The 24608-nt window shown below is 56.3% G+C and overlaps 2 protein-coding genes across 5 annotated transcripts; both read right to left on the bottom strand.

Annotated features, from left to right (window-relative positions):
* Positions 1-323: 323 nt before the first annotated feature.
* Positions 324-8033, bottom strand: SERPINF2 (serpin family F member 2). 3 transcript variants are annotated; one of them, XM_047707278.1, is made up of 11 exons: positions 7528-8033; positions 7001-7208; positions 6337-6403; positions 6154-6192; positions 5970-6032; positions 5470-5671; positions 4870-5013; positions 4519-4722; positions 3874-4016; positions 2081-2285; positions 324-1451 (listed from the first exon to the last, which is right to left on the bottom strand). In XM_047707278.1, exons 3-11 carry the CDS (start codon positions 6397-6399, stop codon positions 1039-1041), a joined length of 1476 nt encoding a protein of 491 aa, XP_047563234.1. In that variant the 5' UTR covers positions 6400-6403; positions 7001-7208; positions 7528-8033; the 3' UTR covers positions 324-1038. The 3 variants fall into 3 exon arrangements, with proteins under 3 accessions (XP_047563234.1, XP_047563232.1, XP_047563233.1); XM_047707276.1 differs by lacking the exon at positions 7001-7208 and having other exon boundaries at positions 7528-8032; XM_047707277.1 differs by lacking the exon at positions 7001-7208 and having other exon boundaries at positions 7575-8032.
* Positions 8034-8448: 415 nt separating this feature from the next.
* WDR81 (WD repeat domain 81) lies at positions 8449-23522 on the bottom strand. 2 transcript variants are annotated; one of them, XM_047707274.1, is made up of 10 exons: positions 19571-23522; positions 14815-14922; positions 14367-14557; positions 14058-14248; positions 13602-13767; positions 13346-13511; positions 11994-12680; positions 11213-11358; positions 10754-10933; positions 8449-9693 (listed from the first exon to the last, which is right to left on the bottom strand). In XM_047707274.1, exons 1-10 carry the CDS (start codon positions 23247-23249, stop codon positions 9373-9375), a joined length of 5835 nt encoding a protein of 1944 aa, XP_047563230.1. In that variant the 5' UTR covers positions 23250-23522; the 3' UTR covers positions 8449-9372. The 2 variants fall into 2 exon arrangements, with proteins under 2 accessions (XP_047563230.1, XP_047563231.1); XM_047707275.1 differs by lacking the exons at positions 8449-9693; positions 10754-10933; positions 11213-11358 and having other exon boundaries at positions 12221-12680; positions 13401-13511; positions 19571-23520.
* Positions 23523-24608: the final 1086 nt, after the last annotated feature.

Genomic DNA, 24608 nt, shown 5'->3' with positions numbered 1-24608 from the left:
AGTTTTCTCCCAAAGCGGGAGGCCAGCGCTATTCTGAGCCACCCCTGTTGCTGGCGGCTTGAGGCCTCTAGAGAGGAGCCGTTGGAGAGCAGAGCCAGGCTGGCGTGGAGGTGGCCGTGGAGAGGGCTGGTGAGGTCAGAGGGGACTGTGCTGAGACAGGCTGGCGAGTGGCCGAGAAGAGAGAACAGACGTGGCAGAGAGGGCTGCCTGCTGTCCCAGCCCAGGCCCAGCGTGGTGCTCTGTGTAGCCAGTGGCTTCCTCCCCCCTTCCTCAGGGACCCCCCCTGCCCCCACGAGTGCCCAGAACAGTGACCTCAAAGCAGCCAGGGCCATTCATTCTTTATTCGGATGTCATAAAAATCACTACAAAAACTTTACAAAAGAGCCGGAAGGAACTATTGCCCTCCCCTCCCGCCTCAGCCCCTGAGACACCTGGGCAGTGGAAGAGGAGAGAGGAGGGAGAATCCTGGCAATGTCGGTATCTCCTAGGAGCAGCAGGGAGTCTGCGGTGACAGGAGCATCAGGGCAGGTGGAGGCTGGAGGGCCAGGGGCACGTTATGGCAGAAGCGCCTATATGGAAGGCTAGGCCCCCACCCACAGAGCGAGACAGGGCTCCACCGCTGGGGGCCTAACTCTCCTCTCCCCAGCCAAGGTATCCAATCCCTCCTGTCCCACCTTCTCTGGTAAACAAACGTGGAAGTGCCCCAGCCAGCTTTGGGAAAGACCTTCCTACCTTCCTGACAAGAGTGGACCTACAGCTGTCCCTTTGCCCAAGCCCCAAACAAGGACAACATTTGAGCCGCTTTGGAAGAAAGGATGTGGGATCCAGACCCCTGATTCCTGGAGCCCTGCCCTCGACCTGGCCCCACCCACCCCAAACGCCCCGAGAGAGGAGAGGAGACCGGAGAAGATGACTCCCTCTCCGCTCCCAGACTGCCCACCCAGGCCCCTGCTGTAATCCCACCAAGCCGTCTGGAAAGAGTCCCAGGAGTGGAGAGGTTGTTTCAGGCAGGGACTCAGGATGCTGGCAGCTGGCCTCTCACTTGGGGCAATTAAGTTGGGGGTAGTCCTCCTCTGATGGGGGAGCAAGTTTCAAGTCAGGGCCGAATGGCTTGTCTCCGCGGGGGAAGGCTTTCTGATTCTGGAAGTAGTCCCTGTCATCCGGCGAATCCTGCTGCTCCTTACGCTCCCACTCCGCGCTGGGGTTGGGGTTCCTCACGCTGCCCACGAAGAGGGGCAGGCTGGTTGTGTCCTCAAGGATGAAGAAGAGAAAGGGGCGGTTCACGCTGAAGGAGGAGAGAGACATGCGTGACATGGCCGTGCCGGTAGCCGCGGCCGCCTCCACGCCAGCCTCGCTGAGCTCCAGCGTGGACCGATGCTGCACGCTGGTTACCACCAGCCTCTGGTCAGAGATCCCACGCAGGTCTGGGGCCTGGAACAGTTCCTGCAGGCCTGCCCAGGACAGGAGGTGACAGGTCAGAGCTGCCTTCTACCCCACAAGCTGCCCAGACCTGCCTGGGACGGTATCTGGCATTCTGGCCAAGGGACTAGTCCAACCCACAGATCCCTGCTTAACTCTTACCTAACCTCCAAGTGTCAGCTTCAAGGTCACTTCCTCCAGGAAGCCCTTCCCAATCCCCTGCCCCAAAGTGGGTATGGGTGCCTTTTCTCCAGTGAACGGGAGAGAAGCCCTCTGTCTTATCCCTTATGCTGAACTGTAAATACCTGATTCCTTATCTGCCCACCTGCACGTGACTCAGTCTTGTCAGCTGGGGGCACCCAGTGTCTAGTGCAGCGCCCCCTGCAGGACAGCCGACAAGACCCACATGCTACCCAGGCTCTCGAGTCTGCAAAGTTCACTCTTGGATGGAACAGGTTGTCATTCCCTGGGGCACCCCAGCTCAGCCCAGGAAAGAGAGTCCTGGGAGTGGGGGGTCCTAGGAAGCCCTCTGACCTCCCAAAGCCCCAGAAAAGGCCAGGACACCAGTCTTCTCTGACTCGGATCCACAGCCAGCAAGGGGGCTCCCTGCTCACCCGCTCTAGCCTGACCCAGGGGGCGGTCCCCTGCCCAGCCTCCTTACCCAGCCGGCTGAGGGTGGCCACCAGGTCCAGCTGATAGTTGAGATGCAGCCTGGGCAGCCGGACCTTGGTGGGTTTCTCTCGCAGTAAGGGCTGGTGCAGGATGTCCCAGCTCAGGTTGGCCAGCACCTGGGACACGTTCCACTCAAAGTGGGTGGGCATAATGACCACAAAGCTCATGTTGTTCTTAAACGGAAAATGAGCCACCTACCAAGGCGGAAAGGAAACCATGTAAGAACAGGAAAGTGCCCAGACCAGCTGGGTCTGTGTCAGTGTTCGCTGACCCAGTGTCAGAGTTCACTTCAGAGACAGATGGACCAGGGCTTCCGGTCCATTCTTCTCAGGTGTGTGTCTGGGCTCCCCCAGCCTCTACTTCCTTACCCGTGAAGTCGAGTCATACTACCTGCCCAATGGCAGGCAGACATGTGACACTTCAGTGAAGTATCAACACATAGGCTCAAAAAAATGGGGACTTCCTCTCCCTTCATCTGCTACCAGCTGGCCCTGTGATTTGGGTCAAGAAATCCCCTCGGTGTCTCGGATTCAGACCACTCCAGGTTCTGCAGGGGAGCCACTGCAAAAGGTGGTTCTCTCCACACCACACCCCTCAGTAGTGACTCTGCCCCACTGTATGTAAGACTGCGCTCTGAGGTAATTTCACATGAATGGGGTTCCTGCAGCTACGTAAGTATGAGAAGCACTGTGCTCCATGATTCCTGACAGCTGCAGATTCTTTGGTCTCTAGACAGAGCAGCCAGGCAGCAGGACCCCTGGGTTGGGGGAGGGGGGAGGGGGAGCCCCACATCTGGCTGCCTGGGTCTGCCTGCAGAGAGTGTGAAGAAGAGGGCTGAGGCCAGGACCCAAGAGACAAAGGGTGAAGAAAGTATGGGCAGGACACAGTCTGGCAGGAGCTGCCTATCAGGGTGGAAGGGAGAGAAAAGGGATGCTACTCCAAGGGACTGCACTGCCCACAGCCCCTCTCAGGAGAGCTATAGAAGGCTGAGGCCTGTGGCATGCTGCCTTGGGAAACTAACCAACATGGCCGCCTCTGCCACAGCTGACTGGCCCAGAGATATACACTCAAGCTGAGAGGACCACACTGTGGCCAGAAGCAAGGGAGGCCTCCCCTTAGACAAGCCTTGCATAGCGCTCTATCCAGTCAGAATGTTCCAGAAGGATATGGACACATCCATCACAACCAGATCCTCCCTTCTAAGAAGAACTGTGACAGGTCACAGAGCCCAGGCTCAGGCATGCCTTGGCCTGAGTGGCTCTGTAGCCATTGGGTGGCTTCCTCTGCAGCCCCACCAACCCATGGACCCTGGTAACAAACCCCTATAACCAAAGATCACCTGGTTCTCCACTGGGGCCCCTCCTCAAAGAACACTCCCTGACCGCTGGATCTAAAATACCTTCCCTAGTCACTAATTGATCACTTTCTTTTTTCCCTCATAGCACATACCCTATCTGAAATGATCCTGTGATTTAGGTTCGTTTGTGTACTTTCCTTTCCTGCTGACAGCAGGGACCTGGTCTCCCACGTGCTAGTGAGTTCCCATGTCTAGGACAGTATCTGGCAGACAGCAAATGCCCAATATCGTTTTGTGAGCTTCATGAACTTCCAAGAGCCTGGAAGCTCAGTCCCACAGGTCGGGGTATAGCGAGACCTTCCAGAGCCACCTGTATCAGGAACATGACTGCAAGGAAGGCAGGGCACACCCCCCTTCACCCCTGTGCCTGCCCACAGCCCACCCCCTCCCTACACCACCTCCCAGCCTGGGCAATCAGGGCTGACCTGTATCTCGGGCTGCTCCAGCAGGAACCAACGCAGGGGGTACGTGTGGGCGTGCATCATGTCCACGGGCACGGTGAACTGCTCGTTCAGGTGGAAACTGTCTCTCTGGGTGAGACTTGGATCAAACTTGCTCCTCCAGAAACCTAGAGCCAGCAGAAGGCAGGGGCCATGTAGACCCGGGCAGAGGGAGGTTCTCTACCACCTGTCTCTTCTCTGTCCCACCCAGAACCCATTCAAGGGACAAAAGGTAGAGGTTGAAACCCCAAGGGGCACTGTGCCAGATGACACTCAGTTGATCTGAGGTTTCTTCCCTGCAGCACTTTTGAAATCTGGGCTTGCTTTTTTCCTGTGCCCTGCCATGCTCCCAGGAGCACCCCCATCTCCCCACCAACTCAGTTTCCTCCTAGGGTTCTCTCTTTACAACAGCCTCATCCAATTCCTGGGGCCCCTCCTCGGCACACTGTTACCCATTTCCTACCCTCCCCCAAGCCACAACCTGAAGAGCTCCCTGCCTCGTGGCCCATCCCTGAGGAGAAAGAGAGACTCTCAGAACAAAGGTTTCTTCACAGCCCAGCTCAGCCTATGGGGCAGGAATAGGAGCAGCCTATGGGGCAGGTGGGGAACCTGGGGAGAAGAGGAACGCACTCTGGAAGTGGATGGCATTGAGCAGAAGCAACACTGTGTCATCTGGCAGCTCAGAGAGGAAATCCTCAATCTTCCCTTCTGTAGCCTCCTTCACCCATTGGTTGATGTTCAGCAGATCATCCCCCTTCCTACCCGTCAGGCTCACGGGCTTTGCACCAAAGAGCTGTTCTGATTGTTCCAGAAAATCCTCTTTGATGGGAAATCCTATGCAGAAAGGGCCACAAACTGTTCCCAAGGGCTTGAGCTCCAGAGCCACCAATCCTCAGACTGGCGACCTGAGGCCAACCCCATCCCCATCACCCTTGTCCACCCAAGAGCACTACCTAGGGAGCTCCAAGCACCAACACCTACCTTTCTGCAGGTACATTCTGGCAGCCAATCGGAATGCCCCAGGGCCCAGGTCCTGGCAAAGGTGGCTCAGTAGGTGAGGGAGGCAGGGCCCTGAGTCCACATGCAGCACCTGCTCTAATCTCCGCAGTGTCTGGTTCTGAGCACCTGGAGGGGACCGCATTGGCTGTGGCCCAGGCCGCCGGCTCTTTCCCGGCCCTGCCGTGCACTCCAGTCCCTGTTGAATGCCCGTGGTGCACAGGCATTCACTTCTCGCATCCACTGAACCCCCCCCAAGTTCCACCTTCATCTCTGCTGCTGGCTATCTTGGGTGACCTCACCCCGTCCAAGTTGTTTTCCCTCCCTGGACCTCGGTTTCCCACAGTGAGAGCCTCCGGTCCAGCGAAGACAGTGCAGCTACATAAAAATCATCAGAAGCTTATCCTTAGGTCCCATACCCGGGGATCTGACTCAAGGAATCTGGAGGTGTGCCCAGGAATCTGCCTTTTTACCAAACAGCCAAGTGCCCCCAATGAAGGAAGCACCCGCTAGTAAACCGTGAAGTAGTTAAGTTCCTACTGGCCTCCCAGCTCTGCTGGTCTAGACAAACGGATGCCATGGTACCTAGTGCCAGATGAGACAGGGCCAGGGCCACACTCAGAGGCGACAGGATGAGGTTGGGGCTGGTGGACCTTTGGGCGACCAGGGAGAACAGGTCTGTGGTGAAGGCCATCATGGCCTGGGCCAACCTGCGGGTCTGCTCCGGAGTTGGGGCCCCCTTGCAGTCCCTTGGGGATTTCTTCAGGGCAGTATGGCCATGGGCCTCCTACAGGGACAGATCAGGGGTCGAGAGGGTTAAGGAGTCAGCTCTGTGTTGAGGATCCCTTTCGGAGTCCCTGTGCCTGAGAACAGCAGGGCCTTATCTCAGTCCTGACGAGAGAGGGACGAGAGACGGTCACACAGACAAAGGCCTGATAGGGACCGGGTTCTTCGCTCTGGTCCCTCCCACCCTCTGTCTTCTGGCCTCCGCCTCATGGCCCCGCCCCCCGGTTCCCTCGCCCCTCCTGATTGGCCCTCCTCCCTCGGACCCCGCCCACCCTTCCTCCAGCCCCACCTGGTTGTACCTGGTTGCCCAACTTGAGGAGGGTAAGCGGGGGCAGCTTTTCCTGGGTCTGCCCGCTCATTAGCTGAAGAAGGGAGGAAGCAAATGGAGCGTGACCCTTCCCACAGGTTCCCCCACCCTTGCGGGAGCCACAGGTGAGGCCCCTCGGGGCCTTCCTCCCCCTCATGCCTCTCCCTCCCCAGTACCTGCTGGTCCAAGGGCTCCATGGCGCTGGCAGGAGAGAACTGTTGAGAAAAGGATGAAGAGAGGAGAGGGAACCCCCTTAGAGCCAAACCTTCCCCTGACTCAGCCCCCTCCTTTTCCTGCCCGGACCCCTGGCGCGTCCCCACCTGCCTCCCGGCCCCACCCAGACCCAGGCCCAGGCTCACCACCAAGCTGGAACCCTGCAGGCAGGACAAGCTGAGCACCAGGAGCCCCCAGAGCAGCGCCATGTTCCTGTGCGGGACAGGAAGCCACTGTTCCCACCTGGCAGCACTTCCGCGTGGGATCGCACTCCCCACGCTGCCTGGCTTGGCAGATCCTGAGCCTCTACCGCTGAGGGCACACCCAGCTACTGCCAGCACACCCCCAAACACCAGTGGTGGTTCCCATCTCTGTGGCATGGGATGGCCCCCTGAATTGCTTTTAACCCCTCTGTATTTTCCAGTGTTTCACATTTTGGGCACTGAAAATGGTTTGGTTCATAGGGGAAATATCAAAACAAAAGAAATCCTCATGCTTCAAGGCCTGGCCTTTTGAGTCCCACCTGGATTGGAATCCAGACTCTGCCTCTTCCCGGAGGACCTTAGATATTTCCCTTAACTCCTCTGGACTCTGCCTTTTCTTGTAAAATGGTAGCAAAAGTCCCTACCTCCTCCCATGGTATGTTGTGAGGACCAGAATAAGACAGTCTTTGTGAGCCTTGATTACAATGCCTGGCACTCAGTAATAGGGCTGTTGTCCGCCTAGCCCAAGGCCCCTCCTCTGGGAACCCTCCCCCGAAGCCTCCTGTATACTGGGGCTCCTATCCAACCTGCTGTCCACAGGGCCCACCTTTTCTCGCTGGTCTGGTCTTGACCACAAGGGTGGACAGGCCTGAGTCCCTGAAGTCTCAGCAGGGTTGGTGGGGTAGGCTGGAGAGTGGCATTGTTGACCCAGCCAGAGAGCCCAATGAATGGCTCTGGACAAAGCCACCTTTGGACTTACGGGAAACACAGGCCTTGGCCCCCAACTCTGTCCAGGTCGGCTCCGGGAAGCCAGGCTGGCAGGTGGAGATGGGCAGGTCTTGGTCTGGCCTCAGAGCAGGTCCCACACACTCCAACCCCGCCTCCATCTCAGGGCCAGTCCTTCCAAGGGATCCTTCTATCACCCCTGGCCCCACCCCCATCACAGGGCCCCTGACCTCCAACCTGGGCTTTTGAATTTTTTTGTCAAGAAAAGCCCTCCAGTTTTTCAAGTCCCAGGGGGAGTCCTGCCGGAACTCCCACCTTGGCTCCTCACCCCCCCCAGGAGGCTGGGAAATGAGAGGCCTTCTGAATCAATTCACTCCAGGCCCCCTCAGCTAGGACAGCAGCTCTTACCTCCTCTCCTGCCCAAAGAGCAGGCTAAGCCACCCCTCCCCTTGTACCTCCGCGGGCTCCTTGCTGCTGCACACGATGTCCTTCTCTCTGGCCCCACTTGGGTACTCCCCACACTTTGCTCAGGTTCCAGCCAGCCTAGCTGAGCCCTCCCCTCCCACCAGGACCTTTGCTCTCAGCCAACCCCTGTTCAGATTGCTTTCTCTTCTGGTAAATATTGACCTGCACATCCGGTTAAACATTGATATTGGGGCCGGAAGCCCCATTCCCACCAAGGCATCTAATCCTGAGACAGCCACCTGGAGGCCCTGTGGATTTGGGTCCCCCTTCTTTCCCCACAAGCCTGGAGAAAGGAGGTTCAGGAAAGTTGAGGAGAATGTTCTCATCTGTAGAGCAGATCCAGGAAGGACAGGGGCCTCCCAGCAACCCCACTCTAGTTGGTCAGAGAGGCTATGTGACATGCCCAAGGACAGAGTTAGGCTTAGGGTCACATCCAGCTTCCCACTTCCAATGTCCTTTCCTCTCCCCCATCCTGAGGGGAAGGAAAGGGAGGTCGCAGGAGCCTATGTGGAGAACCCAAGATAGGATGCCCATCCCTTACAAGCCTTACAAGCCCAGGATCCTGATTGGCTGCCTTTAGACTAGATCTGGAAGGGGTGGGGAGAGGAGAGAGAGCCCCAGCCCCAGCCAGTATCCTCCCAGCAGGAGTGCTGCCTCCTTACCCTCCCCCAAGGCTGAGGGTTCAAGAAACTGGCCTGGGGCTGCATGCACCAGAAGGCCTGTCCCCTGGGGCACCCAAGGGCAATGATCAGGCTGTCTCCCACCTTCCTGCCCAGCTTCTCGCCCTCTCCTCATGGCCTGGGAAGCTGCCCACTCCTAATTCTTCCCCACCCTGATACCACCATCAAGAAAAGTGTCCCTCAGTTCCATGGCTCTTCCAAAGGATTTATTGGTCATATTTACATCTATTGCAAATAATGAGGAGGCAGTAGGGGTGCAGGCTCAGACCTCATCTCTGCTCCCGAATATGAGGGTCCCAGGATGGCTGGGTCTTCCTGTCTCCTGGGAGAGACCTGAGATGCAGAAATCATTCTTGCCCCTTCTCTCAGGGTGTTGGACCATGAGGGTTCTGGGCCCAGGGGCTGCCTCCTCAGTTTCAAGGCACAAACACTGTGGTGAGGGGTGGGCAGGCAAGGCAGGTGGTCACTCCTGGCCAGGCACCGGCTGGCCCAGTCCCTCTTCCCTCCCCTGGTCCTGCCCTCTTTCTTCCCCTACTAGTCCCACACTGGGCAGGGCCCCGCTGGGTGGACACTTAAACCCCAGCCTAAGGCCCTTAACTCCTGGACCACAACCAGCCCTCATTAGAGGCTGGAGTCCAAGCACCATCAGTGTCCTGGACTGGAGCAGCTGTCCTGTCCTTGTGAGACTGGGGTAGAGAGAGCTCAGCAAGGTGTGGGGGCATCTTCAGCTGGAGACTGGCTGGGCCGGGGCCCATCTCCGTTCCTCTTCTCAGAGCTTCCCTGTCCCCATGTAGACCCAGAGGGCAGAGCCAGGGAGAAGGGAGGGCAATGCTTTCCCATGCTCTCTCTCTCTCTCTCTCTCTCTTGCTTCCTGCTAACTAGGGGCAGCAGCTCCCCCAAGCTGTGAAGGAGATCCTTTCTGGCAGCACTGGTGGCTCTGGCAGTTTGGGACCCTGGACTCCTGCCTCCCCCTAGCTTGCAGGCCACATGGCCACTCGGAGTGTGGGGCCTGATGCTTGCACAGAGGGAGCTGCTGGGAAAACACGGGTGAGGGAGGGACTCCTGGGGGGGATGTCTGCCCACCCTCATGGGCCGGCCCTGCCTCAGCCTACGCCAGGAGGCGGATGACCCCATTGTCCGAGCCTAGCAAAAGGTGGCGTTTGGTGGGCAGCAAGGCCAGGCTGGTGAGCGTGCCTCGGAAGTTCTCAGAGCTGAGCTTGGTGGTGGCCTGGGAGGGGGGCTCGAGTAGGGAGCAGACGCCGATCTTGTTGGCCACTGTGCCGGTGACCACCTCGCTGCCATACAGGTCGAAGGTGTGGATGGGGTCAGAGGCAGACTTGTAGTGGTGCGTGGGCTTCTGTTCCAGCTCCTTCCACACGGTCAAGGAGTGGTCAGAGGAGGAGCTGACCAGGACACTGCCCTCCACCGCCTGCTTGGGGAGAAGAGAGCCTGAGCCAGCTGGACCCAGGCCCTCCCATGTGCCCAACGAGCTCCAGGGTCTTCTGTTTACTCGCAGGGGATCTCCCAGGAAAACAGAGGGGTCCTGGGCAGGAGACCAGCTGCCTCCTCCACCACATCTTATAAGGGCTGGTTGATGTCACTGTGCTCAGGTGTCTTGCACCTAGTCACCACTGTAACTTGGGCGCTCACTCTAGGCATTGTGTGCGGCGTGCCATATTACCAAATTTAATTTTCAGGACAACTCAATGACGTAAATGCTCTTGTTATTCCCATTTTACAGAGAAAGAACCCGAGGCTCAGAGAAGTTAAGTAATCCTCCCAAGGTCAGAGAGCCAGTAAGTAGCACTGCCAGGATTAACACCAAGGCTGACCCCAAAGCCCTCCGAATGCATCCCTGGAAGGTCCGAACTGAAAGCTACCTGGACCCCTGGGCCCCCTAGGGTCCTGGACACAGCTGGAGCCAGTGTGTCCTTAGCAGTGGCAATGCAGGTCCCCTGGCTGCAGTCAGCACAGGGAGGAAGTGCCAGCTGCCTGGAAATATCATCCCACAAAGAACCCTGTTCCTCCCCTGCTATCCCTCCCCGGGCAGTTCCCTGAAGTCTGTGCCTGAGAATGGGTGGGGGTAGGGGTAGGATCCCCAGGCGGGGACGTCCCTGCCCCCATGAGGGCAGCCCAGCATGGGACATGGACTCTGTTCCGTGGTCTGGGGGCAGTAAACAGCCTCCCAGCTGAGCTTTATTTAACCTGAACTGGGTCACGGACAGGGCCTGACCCCTGATCCTCCAAGCAAGGCAAATATGGACAAGGGTTACTCATTAGAACATCCCCAGGGAGCAGCAGGGTCAGCTCACCCCCTGCTTCCCACCCCCATGGCCTGCCTCTGGCTCCTAACCCTCTGTGCCCATCAGCCCTGGGGCAGGTAAAAGGGAGATTACCTTAGCTGGAGCCTGTCCTGAGTGGGCCCTAAGAGGACCTGGAGTAGGGGCAGGGCTGGGCAGTGAGGAGGGGAAAGGGACCTGGTCAGTCACCTTGATCTGCAGGATGTCCCCTTCATGGGCCGGCCAGCCACGTAGAACCAGGCCAGTTCGGGTGTCCAGGAGCACCATGAAGCCCGAGGAGAAGCCAGCCACCACGCTACGGCCACTGGGGCTGACGGCCAAGGAGCGGACGAGGCCGGGGTTCAGCCCACCACCGAGGCGGAACTCGTGCTGCAGACAGAGGGAGATGAGCTAAAGTGCCACCCCAACCCATTTCTCCCTGAGGTCCTGCTCCCTCCCAAGCCCACACAGTTGAAAGGCCTGATCCTTTATCCCCGCCCCCTCTATCAAGCAGAGGGCCCCCCCTCCATCTCAGGTCAGTCCCACCCCCCACTCAGGGTTTGCTGCTGTGGGTCATTGGTCTAAACGACACTCTGGCCTTCTCTCTTTGGGGTCTCTCCTCCCTGCCGGGCATCCAGGCCTGAGCTCAGGGAACTGGACGGCCCTGACCTGCAGGCCAGGCTTCCTGCAGTCCACGAAGCGCAGGGTGGAGTCAGAGCTGGCCATGGTGATGCTGGTATGGGGGGCAGGCATGACGGCCACAGCAGTCAGGGGCACGCGGCTGTCCCATGGCTCCATCATGCGGAGGGTCTTCCCTGGGAAGGAAAGGCACCATGGATCTGGGGTACCAGGAGCTGACAGAAGCACCTCAATTCTTCCTATCTCCCTGACCTACCCTGGATCTGCTTCTCATATTCCAGAGGACCTCAGAAAATGCTGAAGATGCTTTTTGACTCTCCCACCTTCCTGCTTCTGTGGCCAGGCCAGGCTCCAGTCCCCGGAGCAACCTCTTCTTTTCCCACGGCACCCCCTGATCAAACACTACTTCTCCTCAGTCTACCTCAACACTACCCAATCCCCTCCCCCTTCAAAAACCTTATTAACCTTACTTCTCCTCCCCCATGATGCCAAAATACAATCAAGCAACCATCTGCCAAACTTTTATGACATGCTACATGTTAAGCCAAACTCCTATGTGCATCATCTTCTAACCCCGTTCTGATTCCCATTTTACAGATCAACAAGGTGACTTGCACAAGGTCACCCAGCAAATAAAGTTGGCAAAACCAATTCAAACTCAGGTCCAACTGCTCCTCTGGGCGGCCTCACTGGGTCACCCCACCCCCTATACCATTACACCCCAACCGCCCAACCCTGGGTCCTCAAACCCAGAGGCCTGGCAGCGCCCAGTATGGCAGCAAGAGAACAGGCCTCACCTGGACCCGCTCACCTGTGAAGGGGTCCCAGACGTGCACGGCCCCGTCGCAGCTCACCACGTACTGCGGGGCCTCGAGCTGGCCCACGAAGAAGACGCTCTTGCGGTGCTGGGTGTAGATGAGGCGCGGAGCCGTCTCACTGGTGCCATCCCCTGAGTTGTAGAGCGGCCAGAGGCGCACCGTGCGGTCCTTACTGCCACTCAGGAAGAAGTCCTCACTGCTCAGGGGTGCCACACACTTGACGGCCCCAGAGTGGCCCGGGAAGCTCTGCAGGCGGATCTGGTGGAAGTGAAAGTGGGCGTCCTGCTGGCTCACGCCGATCTCGTACTGCCAGTACGCGAGCCAGTTCCCGCTCAGCCCGTGGGCGCTCCGGGGCAGCTCCCGCTTCAGCGCGTTGTCCTCCTCGCTGCTGACGCCCCCACTGCCCACCCCCGGGACGGGGCCCAGCAAGCCAGGGCTCTCAGGCTGTGGGTCATCAGGAATCTGGATGCGGTTCCCGACCAGAACGCTCCCAAAGGTCCCTGAGTGGCTGTCATCCCGTGGGCCACCCCCACTCTGGGGGTCCCACTCGGGGCCCGTGTTGGGCATGGTGGGTTCCACGCTGGCCGGGCTGTGACTGCTTGGGCTGATGCTCTCCAGATACAGCCCCGCCAGTTCCCCAACCAGCTCATGGTTGGGGACGATCTTCCTGATGATGTCACCTAGATGGGAGGGTGGGAGTAATCCTAAGATCAGGGAAGATGGCAGGCAGCTGCCACCACCCCGCCAAAGCTTGGGAACAGAAGACAGGGCAGGTGCTGGCTATGAAACTCTAGGCAAGTAACTCTTCATCCCTGAGCCTGTTTCTTCCCTAGGAAGACATGGATTCGCTCACATGCACATCCTCTGTATGTGCTGGGCACCATGTGACACATGGGAAACAGAACGGTGAGAAAGATGGCCAGCGCTCCCCCTCTCAGGACCCAGATTTCAGTGGAGGAACAATAACGTATCTGACCACAGGGCCGTTCTTCCCATTCAGGGAGACAACATACATAACCATGCAGCAGTGCCAGGCCTGCAAGGTGTAGTCTGAGGCTACACAGACGGTGGGCTACTTATTCCTCCCAGAAACTCCTAGAGATGTCCGTACATCGGCCCAAGGCCCCTGCCTTCCCCAGGGATACTCTAGATCAGCTCCCATGCCTCCCTGCTGGCTAATGCTCACTCTCTGTTTACGTGTCACCTTGGGACGGTGAGGTCTGACGCACAACACTGTGCTGAAGACCAGCTACAGGGTCTGGGGGGGCAAGGGGAGCACCAGAGCCCTCCCAGGGGAAGAGACAGAGCCACAAAGGCTTTGCAAGGGAATGTGATGGGGCAGTACCCAACAGGCAGGAGAAGGGCACGTAGATTGTGTACGCCATCTCCAAGGTGAACACCTTCTGCAGCTCGTCCAGCAGGCTGGGGTCCACTAGCCGCTGCTGCCCGTCGGAGAAGGCCACCTCCGGCAGCTGGCCCTCGCTGTGGCCCACAGCATCCAGCTTCAGATCCTGGGGGCAGGACAGCCCAGGGCAAGTCAGCTAAGTTCACGGCGCCTGCCCCGCCCAGTCCAGCCAGGTAAGGGAAGCAGGTCTGCCTACCTGGTGCTGAAGCTCATGCAGCTGAGAGAAGACTTGAAAAAAGGTGGCCACAGGCTCACTCAGGTGCTGCTGGACCATCTCCTGCCCAATGCGCAGGCATATGAGGGCGATGAGGCTGATGGTTTTCACACACAGGACAGTCCGGGCCTGGGCCCCACTCGGGAACCTGGAAAGAAAGCACATGAGCTCCAGCGCCCCCCTTACACCAACCCCCACTCTGCAGGACTTGCCCAGAATCTACCAAAAAGCTTTCAATGAACAGAGCTCCAAGACTGATTGGCCCAAATGAGATAAGGAAACTGAGGCACAGAGAGGAGTTGCGGCTTGCCCAGGGTCGCACCGCTGGATCAGAACCAGGACTCCTGACACCCAGTCTCACTCCCAAGCTTCCCAGCCCCTCCCAGGCAGCATCCTCAGCTGGGCTACTCCCTGCACAGGGGCGGTGCAGCAGCCTACCCAGTGACGAGGGAAGTGAGGAAGCTGAGCACAGGTAGTAAGACCTCGTGGCTGATTCGGGGCAGGATGTCCATGAGGGTGGTGTCCGAGAGGTACACGATGATCTTCTGGGTAAGGGTCACCGCCGCCAGCAGCCCTGCCTCCTTACGGCTGTTCAGTCGACTGGGGCCCGAGGTGCTACCTGGGGCCACCTAGGGCCACAGAGTGGATGAGGGCCAGGCCGCCCATGGACCCCTGGGACCCCCAGATTGCTCAGGTCTGCCCTCAAGCTCCTCGGCCTCCCCTGAGGCTGCCCCAGCAGTGACTGACCAGGTAGCTGATGTAAGGCAGGTACTGGTAGGTGAGGACAGGCTCCCCGTACAGATGAGCGATGTGCAGGAGGCAGCTGAGCACAGGCCCAGACACTGTATCGCCCAAGACCGGCCTCTTCTGGTAGACGTTGCCCGCGCTCAGCGGGGGGCTCCCCCCGCCGCTCACGGTGAACTGCTGCCGAGCGGGCCCTGCCAAGGAAGAGCCAGCGGCCTCGAGCGGCTCAGGGCGGGCAGCAGGGTCAGTCTTCCAGGAACTAGGGTAGCCGCTCCCATTCCCTCTAGCCTGGGGCCCACACCATGCCCTGCCCAAGGAAGGAAGTGGCTTAGAGACCGGGACCCGGGACCTGGCAGGGACATGGAAGGGGGAAGGATGCCCTACAGGGGGCTGAGGACGGACAGAAGGTCTGAGATGGAGCCCCCTCTCCAGCACCGACCGCAGGCCTTACCAACGTAGCAAGATGTCAGCAAGCGGAGCAGGTTCCGGGCCACATAGCGAGAGGCCACAGTGGGGCCAAGCCTGGCAGACAGCCAGCGGACCATCTTGCAGGCCGTATCTGCAAGACAGGAGCAGGCCCTGAGCTCATCAGATAACGGTGGCTTGCCACTCCTCTCACCCCAGCCCACAGCACCCCTCCTAGCCAATCCTGGGTGCAAACCTGCCAAGCAGCCTGCGCCCCATATCACCACTAGCTATTTCACAGTGCCAGAGGGGACCTGTGGCTTTAGGACTGCCCCAGGTGACCCTGGCTTCCAGGCTGCTCCAGAATCCTCCCCTCGGGTACAACTTACACGAAGGTCATCCTTTCAGTGAATCTTCTTAAGCTGCTAAATGAGGCCTGGCCAGGCCCTAGCTCCCTCCCACTATGGCCTGTGCTCCCTCTTCTTCCCTCCAGTCTCCCTGTCTAACCAGGCCAGCCTTTCACTGCTTCTCCTTTTTTTTTTTTTTTAAGATTTTATTTATTTATTTTATTTGCCAGAGAGAGAGAGAGAGAGAGCTAGCTCACAAGCAGGCAGAGTGGCAGGCAGAGGCAGAGAGAGAAGCAGGCTCCCTGCTGAGCAAGGACCCTGATGAGGGACTCCATCCCAGGACCCTGGGATCATGACCCGAGCCAAAGGCAGCGGCTTAATGGACTGAGCCACCCAGGCATCCCTTTTCACTGCTTCTTTAATGGAGTCACAGAATCTCACACATGCTGATCCCTCTGCCTGGTATGCTCTTCCCACCACAGACCCTACCATTTTTGCCTTGCTACCTCCTATTCACTGGACCTCAACTGTCTCTACCTCTTTTTTTCCTCCTAAAAATTTTATTTATTTATTAGAGAGAGAGCACAAGTGGAGGCGGAGGGGCAGAGGGAAAGGAAGAAGCAGGCTGCCTGCTGAGCAGGGAGCCCAACATGGGGCTCAATCCCAGGACCCTGGGATCATGACCTAAGCCAAAGGCAGACACTTAACTGACTGAGCCACCCAGGCATCCCTGACTCTACTTTCATGGAAGTCTCTCTGACCCCTGAAAACTAGATCTAAGCCCTACTTACAGTTCCTTGTAGTACCTAGCCCTGTTCTTTACAGCATTACTTTACCTAAGGTACCCTCCTCTGCTAGGAGTGAGCTCCAGGAAGGAAGGCCCACACCTGTGCCACACGTGAATCTGTTCAATCCACTTCCTTGGAGCAGACGAGGTACTTAGAAATGCTGAATGAAAACCAGAGTAAGGGATGCTTGGGTGGCTCAGTTGTTAAGTGTCTGCCTTCGGCTCAGGTCATGATTCCAGGGTCCTGGGATGGAGCCCTGCATCGAGGGCTCCCTGCTCAGCGGGAGGCCTGCTTCTCCCTCTGCCTGCTGCTTCCCCTACTTGTGTGTGTGTGCCCTCTCTCTTTCTATCAAACAAACAAAATCTTTTAAAAAGGGAAAAAAACCATATGATCATTTTAACAGATGCAGAAAAAGCATTTAACAAAGTATAACACCCATTCATGATAAAAACCCTCAACAAAGTAGGTTTAGAGGGAATATACCTCAACACAATAAAAGCCTTATGTGAAAAACCCACAGCAAATATCATCCTCAATGGGGAAAAACTAGGAGCTTTTCCTCTAAGGTCAGGAATAAGAAAATGATGTCCAGTCTCACCACTGGAAATTCAAACCACAGCAATTAGACAACAAAAAGAAATAAAAGTCATCCAAATTGGTAAGGAAGAAGTAAAAGAAGAAGTAAAACTTTCACTATTTGTAGGTAAACTGACACTATATACAGAAAACCATAAAGACTCAAAACCAAAAAACTACTGGAACAGATAAATGAATCCAGTAAAGTTACAGGATCCAAAATCAAAGTACAGAAATCGGTTGCACTTCTATACGCTAATTATAAAGCAACAGAAAATGAAATTAAGAATCACATTTAAAATTGCACCAAAAAAATATAATGCTTAGGAATAAATTTAACCAAAGAGATAAAAGACCTATACTTTGAAAAATATAAAACATTGATGAAAGAAATTGAAGACAACACAAAGAAATGGAGAAGCATTCTATGTTCATGGATTGGAAAAACGGATATTGTTAAATGTCTAAACTACCCAAAGCAGTCTACAAATTTAATGCAATCTCTATCAAAATACCAACAGCATTTTTCGCAGAACAAGTACAAACAACCCTAAAATTATTATGGAACCATAAAGGACCCTGAATAGCCAAAGCAATCTTGAAAAAGAAAAGCAAAGCTGGAGGCATCACAATTCTAGACTTCAAGTTACATTACAAAGCTGTAGCAATCATAACAGTATGATACTGGCACAAAACAGACACACAGATCAATGGAACAAAATAGAAAAGCCAGAAGTAAACCCACAATTATATGGTCAATTGATCTTCAACAAAGGAGGAAAAGACTATACAATGGGAAAAAGACAATCTCTTCAACATATGGCAAAAAACTGGACAGCTACATGCAAAAGACAAACTGGAGATGCCTGGATGGCTCAATCAGCTAACCATCCTACTCTTGATTTTAGCTCAGGTCTTGACCTCAGGGTCTTGAGTTCAAGCCCCACACTGGGCTCCACCTGGCATGGAGCCTACAAAAATAAAAATAAAAAAAGGAATCAAACTGGCCCACTTTCTTACACCATACACAAAAATAAACTCAATATGGTGAGAAAAAATTAAAAAAAAAAAAAAAACAACCTCAAAATGGATTAAAGATCTAAATATGAGACCCGAAACCATAAAAATCCTAGAAGAGAGCACAGGCAATAATTTCTCTGACATCAGCAGTAGCAACATCTTTCTAGAAATGTCTCCTGAGGCAAGGGAAATAAAAGCAAAAATTAACTACTGGGACAACATCAAAATAAAAAGCTTCAGCACTGCTAAGGAAACAATAAAACTAAAGGGCACCCTAAAGAATGGGAGAACATATCTGCAAATGAAAGATCTGATAAAGGCTTAGTATCCAAAATATATAAAGAACTGCTACAAGTCAACACCCAAAGCACAAATAATCCAACTAAAAAATGGACAGAAGACAGGAACAGACATTTCCCCAAAGATATCCAGATGGCCAACTAACACATGAAAAGATGCTCAATATCACTCATCATCAGGGAGATGCAAATTAAAACTATAATATCAGGGCGCCTGGGTGGCTCAGTTGGCTCAGCATCTGCCTTCAGCTCAGGTCATGATCCCAGGGTCCTGAGATCGAGCCTTGCATCGGGTTCCCTGCTGAGAGGGGAGTCTAATTCCCCCTCTCCCCCTTCCCTCCCCCCACTCATTCTCTCTCTCAGTAAATAAATAAAATCTTTTTTAAAAAGTTAAAAATAGTACTACAGGGTAGTGATCCAATAACTGCACTACTGGTGTTCACCCCCAAAATACAAAAACACTCAATCGGGGCGCCTGAGTGGCTCAGTGGGTTAAGCCGCTGCCTTCGGCTCAGGTCATGATCTCAGGGTCCTGGGATCGAGTCCCGCATCGGGCTCTCTGCTCAGCAGGGAGCCTGCTTCCCTCTCTCTCTCTGCCTGCCTCTCTGCCTGCTTGGGATCTCTCTGTCAAATAAATAAATAAAATCTCAAAAAAAAAAAAAAACACTCAATCAAAGGGATACATGCACCCCTGTTTTTGCAGCATTATTTACAACAGACAAACTATGGAAGCAGCCCAAGTGTCCACTGATAGATGAATGGATAAAGAAAATGTAGTATATTGTGCCTGAGTGACTCAGTCAGTTAAGTGTCTGCTTTCAGCTCAGGTCATGATCCCGGGGTCCTGGGATTGACTCCTGCATCGGGCCCCTCACTCAGCAGGGAGCCTTCTTCTCCCTCTGCCTGCTGCTCCTCTTGTCTATGCTCTCTCCCTCTCTGATCCTCACCAAAAAAGTCCTAAAAAATAAGATGTAGTATATATATATATATATATATATATATATATATATATATATATGTGGAATATTATTCACACTTAAAAAAGAATCATACCCTGCCACGCCCAACAACATGTTGGACCGAGAGTATAATGCTAAGCAAAAAAAAGTCAGAGAGAGAGACCAATCCCATATGATTTCACTCACAGGTGGAATTTAAGAAACAAACGAGAGCATGGGGTGCCTGGGTGGGGCAGTCGGTGAGGGTCCGACTCTTGGTTTTGGCTCAGATCATGATCTCAGGGTCGTGAGACTGAGCCCTGCACTGGGCTCAGTGGTCGGTGCAGTCTGCTTAGTGTGCTCTCCCTCAAATAACTAAATCTTGAAAAAAAAAAAAAAAAAAAAGGCAAAGGAAAAAGAGAGAGAAACCAAAAAAAAAAAAAAAAAAAAGACTCTTAACTCTAGAGAACAAACTCCAGAGGGGAAGAGGAGATGGGGTGGAGAAAATAGGTGATGGGGATTAAGGAGTATTTGTGTCGTGATGAGCCCAGAGTCTTGCATAGATTTGGTGAAACACTATTGTACACCTGAAAACTAAGAAAACACTCCAGGTTAAATATACTGGAATTTAAATTAAAAAAAATAAATAAAACAAAACAAAACAAAACAAAAAAACACCCACAAGGCACCCGGCTGGCTCAGTCAGAACATGGGACTCTTGATCTCAGGGTCATGCGTTCGAGTCCCATGCTGGGTGTAAAGCTTACTTCATTCAATAAATAAATAAGTGACCAGAGGACTGTTTGACCAACACCTTAAGGCCTGAGAACTCACCGAGGAGGATCTTCTGTTCTTTGCCCTCCGACTGCTCAGTCAGCGGCTCATCTTCTTCCTCCCCATCTGTCTCACCACCGCGGGCCACCACCGTATCCATGGACAGCACAGTGTCAGAGAGAGTGAGTTCAGAGGCCCTGGTGATCTCGTCTTGCTCCCCATCCCCCTCCTCCTCCTCCAACACCACCACACAGCCTTCGTCCTCCTCCTCTTCCTCCTCTGAGCCCTCGCTCTGCTTCAAGTCCTGGCTGCTGTCGCCTGACCTGAGGCTGCTCTTGTCCACGGGAGCACCCCCTTCCTCGGCAGCCCGCTCCTCGCCCAGGGAGGTCTCGCTGGTGCTGCTCTTGTCACTCAGCCGACCCAGGCTCACAGCCTCGGCTTCCTGGGGCTGTGGGGACTCTGCCACATAGAGCCCAGCCTGGAAGTCCTCGGTCTCAGGGAGATAGGCCTGGTCGTGGAAGCTGACGCCAGACGTGTAGTCTGGGAGCCCCAGGCCCGAGGAGGCTGCAGGCTCACCATCCATCGGCATCTCCTCCCTGAAAGCACAGGAGCTGGGCCTGGCCCCCGGGAGCTCACTCTCCTCATCCTCGGGGGCGCCCACCAGGCCCTTGCTTTCCTCCTGAGAGGCCTCCACACCAGCCAGCACCTGTAAGACGTGGGGCAGCAGGTGGATGAGAAAGGCCTGCAGGCCCAGCCGCACCATCAGCTGGGCCACAAAGCAGTCAGTGTACAAGTAGAAGCGGCCATGTAACCTGCAGGGGCTCTCATAGGCACCGATGAGAGGTTTCAGGAGGTACTTATTAGCATTTCTGGGGCCCAGGGCCTTAGCGACCGGTTCAAAGAGGTACCAGGCTGCGTACACGGCCGTGTGCTCCTCAGACATGAGTGACAGCACGAAGGGCAGCAGGATCTCCAGCCCCTCCGGGGTGATGTCACTCAGCACTGCCCCCAGTTGCTGCCACAGCGCGAACACCAGCTCCCGCCCCTGGGCCTCATCCTCCACGCGTCTTGTCTGATACAGGAGGATGAACTTGTGTAGCGCTGGGAAGTACGGGGGGAAGGGAACCACAGAGCTGAAGGGGCTGAGGAGCTGGGCCGGGCAGGGAGGGGGCAATCCCTGGGAGACCGGCCTGTACTCAAAGAGTGGGGCTAGTTTGCCCCTCCCTGTCACCACAGGGCCTTCGGGTCCACTCAGCTGCAGGAGTTTGTCCAGCACGGGCTGCAAAGACACGGGGACCTCCTTGGGGTGACGGAGGCAGAGCCCCCGGACGGCCTCAAAGCGTACCCACAAAGAGGCGTCAGGCGGCAGCATTCGGACCCTGGTGGCAAACACCATCTCAGCCAACAGGACCCCCAGCGCCTGCATGTCCCGATGGAGAAGTTCCCGCAGTTGCACAGGTGGCTGGATCTGGGGCTGCTCAGGCACTTCCAGCTGGCTCCCAAGGCCTTTGGTCAGAAAGTTGCCAAGTTTCTCCAGCCCTTCCAGGGCCTGCACAGGATTGAAGCCCTCGGGTAGAAGAATCTTCCCCTCATCCCCTTCCCCAGGGTCTGCACTGGCAGGTTTGTTCCTGCGGCCTGGCCGAGAAGCTGAGGCTACTGAGAAAGACAGGAGGCCTGGTGGGGCTTGACTGGAGACAAAGGAAGAGGAGCCTAGCTGGTCACCGGCTTTCCCCGCAAGGGAGATGGAATCCAGAGCTTCCGTGGCCTGTTCCAAGTCATCTTCCCCTGCCCCGGGCCTGTCTCTGGCCCAGCCAGCCTCGCAGGGAGTGCCCTCCAAAACCAGCCTGCCCGCCCCATTCGTAAGCTGTCCTGGTAAGTCCTCCCGGCCGGTGCTCTCCTGGATGGTCTGGAACAACACTCTGGGAATGAGTGGGGGCTCAGGGGCCAGGGCAGGAGCCCCGGCCAGGCGCTGGGGGTGCGGCTGATCGAAGAGCTGTACGACGCCATAGCTGGTCAGGTGGGTGTGGGCATCCACCAGGTGCAGACACACGTTCTTCTCCTTCACAGCTTCCTTGCCCTGCAGTTTGTAGCCAAAGGTGAGGTCGATCCAATGGTGCAGGTCCTGGGACACCTCTCGGCTCTCCAACAGGGCCCGGTGGGTGGACACGAACTCGCGGCTGGAGCCGCACCAGGCTGGCACATCCAGGTCAGGCATGTCCGGGTGGATGGAGGAGAAGATCGAGGGATCGGCGTAGAACTCAGGGATGCACTCATCAGGTGTCCAGCTCTGCATGCGCTCCATGCTGGCAGGATACTCGTGGGGCTCCCACTGTGCCCGCACGTGTCCACAGAGCACGGAGCGGGGCGTCCGCCGAGCCTTGTACACATAATATGTTATGTCGGAGAGCACGTCTGAGATGTGGTGAGGGACGTGAGGTGGCTCCCCGCCCCCCGCGCCACCAGCTACAAATGCCTGCCTCGTCATCTCGTATGTGAAGTCCAGCTGCTTGTCCCCCTTGTTGAGGCGGAACTTGGACTTGCGGAGGTCTCGAAAGCGCCCGTGGGGGGTGGTGAAGTCCACCACCCAGGGCAGCACAGGGTGGTAGTTGGGATCGCCCTGCCGTCGACCCGCCAACCTGTTTAGCTGCATGAGGTAGTGGAAGTTGCTGATGCGGCCATGGACCCAATCTAGCACAAGACCCCGAAGTTCCTCCCGGCAGGTGGGACACCTGGGTCCCTCTCCTCCCTTGTCTCCAGGTCTGACGCCTGGCCCGTTCTTTGCCACAGGGCTCTTTTCATTCTCATCCTCCTGAGGCCTCTCGTAAGCACTCAGGTCCAGCCGGAGCTCACTGCAAAGCTTTTCATCTACAGCGATGTGGTGCAAAGTTAGGGCCCCGCAGGCCAATCCCTGGCGGTGACAGGCATCCATGGCCCTCAGCACACGGAAAAGAATGAAAAGCACCTTGGCTTGGCTGTTGGTCAGCTTGGCAGGGCTGAAGGTGACAACATCGTGCAGGGAGAACTGCACGTATGGGTGTACCACGTACAGCATCTCTGGAGACTCAAGCAGAGCCTCAGCTGGCAGAAGACTGGGACAGGCCAGGTTGCCCCGAGGGGGACAGGCACCCTCTCTTGCAGATGACTGGCCCTGGGTAAACTCACCCACGGACAGGAAGGAACAACCATAGACCCTCTGCAGAGCCTGTCGGACTAAGTCTAACGCGCAGACAGCTGAAGGGGCAGGGCTGTGACTGTAGGGCTGCCCATAAGTGCGGTAAGCATGGCGCCACAGGTTTCGATAATTCTGGGCAGCCACATCTTGCATGAAGCGAGTGAGGGTCTCGGGACTGCTGGAGCCCTCCTCTGAGGGCAAGCCGCCGCCCAGGGGATAGGACAGCCTCCGTTTCCGCAGCCCGTGCACCTCCACGCGCGTCCAGCCGTGGGGCAGCTTCTGCACGGAGCGTTGCAGGAGAGTCCTCACTTCCGCCTCGCTCAGGCCCTCTGCCCGGGGACAGGGTCCGGGGGGCAGCCGGCGCTCACGGAGGCTGGCCAGCCAGCGCGCGGGCACTAGGGCCACCACGTGGGTGCCCCCCGGGGCCGGAGCCAGCTGCCGGGCATCGATGTTCAGGTCCCTCTCCACGCTCTGGAGCAGCTCCTCCATGTCCGGGCTTGGAGGCGGGGACCAGCCGTGCGCCCCGTGGGTAAGAGGGACTTCCCGCCCCTTGCTCCCCAGAGGCATCCCCTCCCGGCCGCCTGGGGGCAGCGCGGGGCTGAGCCCCGCCACGGCCCTGCCCGCGACGTCTTCCGGGGTGCCAGGCCGGGCGGGGAGGAATGGGCGAGGGACCGGGGCTGAGACCAAGGTGGCGGGGGGTGGGCCGGGAACAGAGGAGGGGAGGCCGGGGACGCTCTTACCCCTCTGCAAAGTCCTGCGCTCCGGGCGCAGCCGGGCAGGGGATGCGGAGCGCCTGAGTCGGGCTCTGCCGTGACCGGTCAGCTGACGGCGATCACGTGATCGCCCCCACACGGAAACAACCGCACGTGGCTCGGAGAGGCCGGCTGGACAGCGCCTCCCGCAGGCGCCACCGCCTGGCAGGCGGCGGCGCCCTCCCTCTCCGCGTTCTGCTCTGGTCAGGTGGCGGCTTCGTTTCCTGGGAGTGCAGGGGAGGGGGGTGCTGAACGGCCCACGAGATTTCCCCTCCCTTCCCTGCTTCCTCCTGCATGCACCAGAACGCGGATTTGAGGACGATTTTCCCGGAGATTCCAGCCTTTAGCGGGCTGACCCCACGCGCTCCTCTGGTTTTACAGATAAGGAACCGCTGGCTGAGCTGGGGCTTTTGGCATTAAGTCCCTTCAGCGCCTCCATGCTACCTACCAAGTGAACCAGCTTTTAGTTTTCCAACACATTTCTTCAATAACATTACATCTGGTCTTTACAACAACCCCTGAAGTAGAAAAGATAGTAATAGTGTTTATACTTTACAAGTGGTAACCAAGCGCCACCAAAGAGACTTGCCCAAGTGGCAGAATGGAAACTTGGAACCTGGTTCACAAATTTTCTGCCCTAGAGTCCTCCCTCCGCACCCCTCCCCCGTGCCCCAGCCCTCTTGGGGCTCTCTCTCTTTCTTTCAAATTCTGGGCGATCTGAGAGGGAGAGAAGTGTCCCAGGCCCAGATGCTTGTGGTTCTTGGGAGGAAATGTTCCCCCAAGACTTCCCATTGAAGATCCGCCTCTGAGGTGCCAGAGCCTGCTGCTGTGGTCAGAGCCTTACAGTTGCTACCTTGGCTGGGGGGTGGGGGATGGAAAGGGGGATGCAGCATAGGACAAGGAGCAGAAACCAGAGAACTGGCACCAAAACTAGACGACTTCTAGGGGTCTCAGTTCTGACTCATTTGCAGGACAGATAGGCCATTGCAATAAAACCACTGGCTGGTTTTGTTTGTTTGTTTGTTTGTTTTTGTAGTCTCTTCTAGAAGGAGATTTTGCCTCATGGAGGAGTTTGGTGTGGAGGTTTGGGAGATCCATAAAGATGCTTAAGAAAAACTAAAGTCCCAATTACAGAGGAAACAAATGGATCAGCAGTGATCTGATTCCATCTGCA

This window comes from Lutra lutra, chromosome 16 (genome assembly GCF_902655055.1).
Source record: "Lutra lutra chromosome 16, mLutLut1.2, whole genome shotgun sequence".
Classification (NCBI taxonomy): Eukaryota; Metazoa; Chordata; class Mammalia; order Carnivora; family Mustelidae; genus Lutra; species Lutra lutra.
The sequence above is the reverse complement of the archived record's forward strand: the minus strand, read 5'-3'. Positions and strand labels throughout refer to the sequence as shown.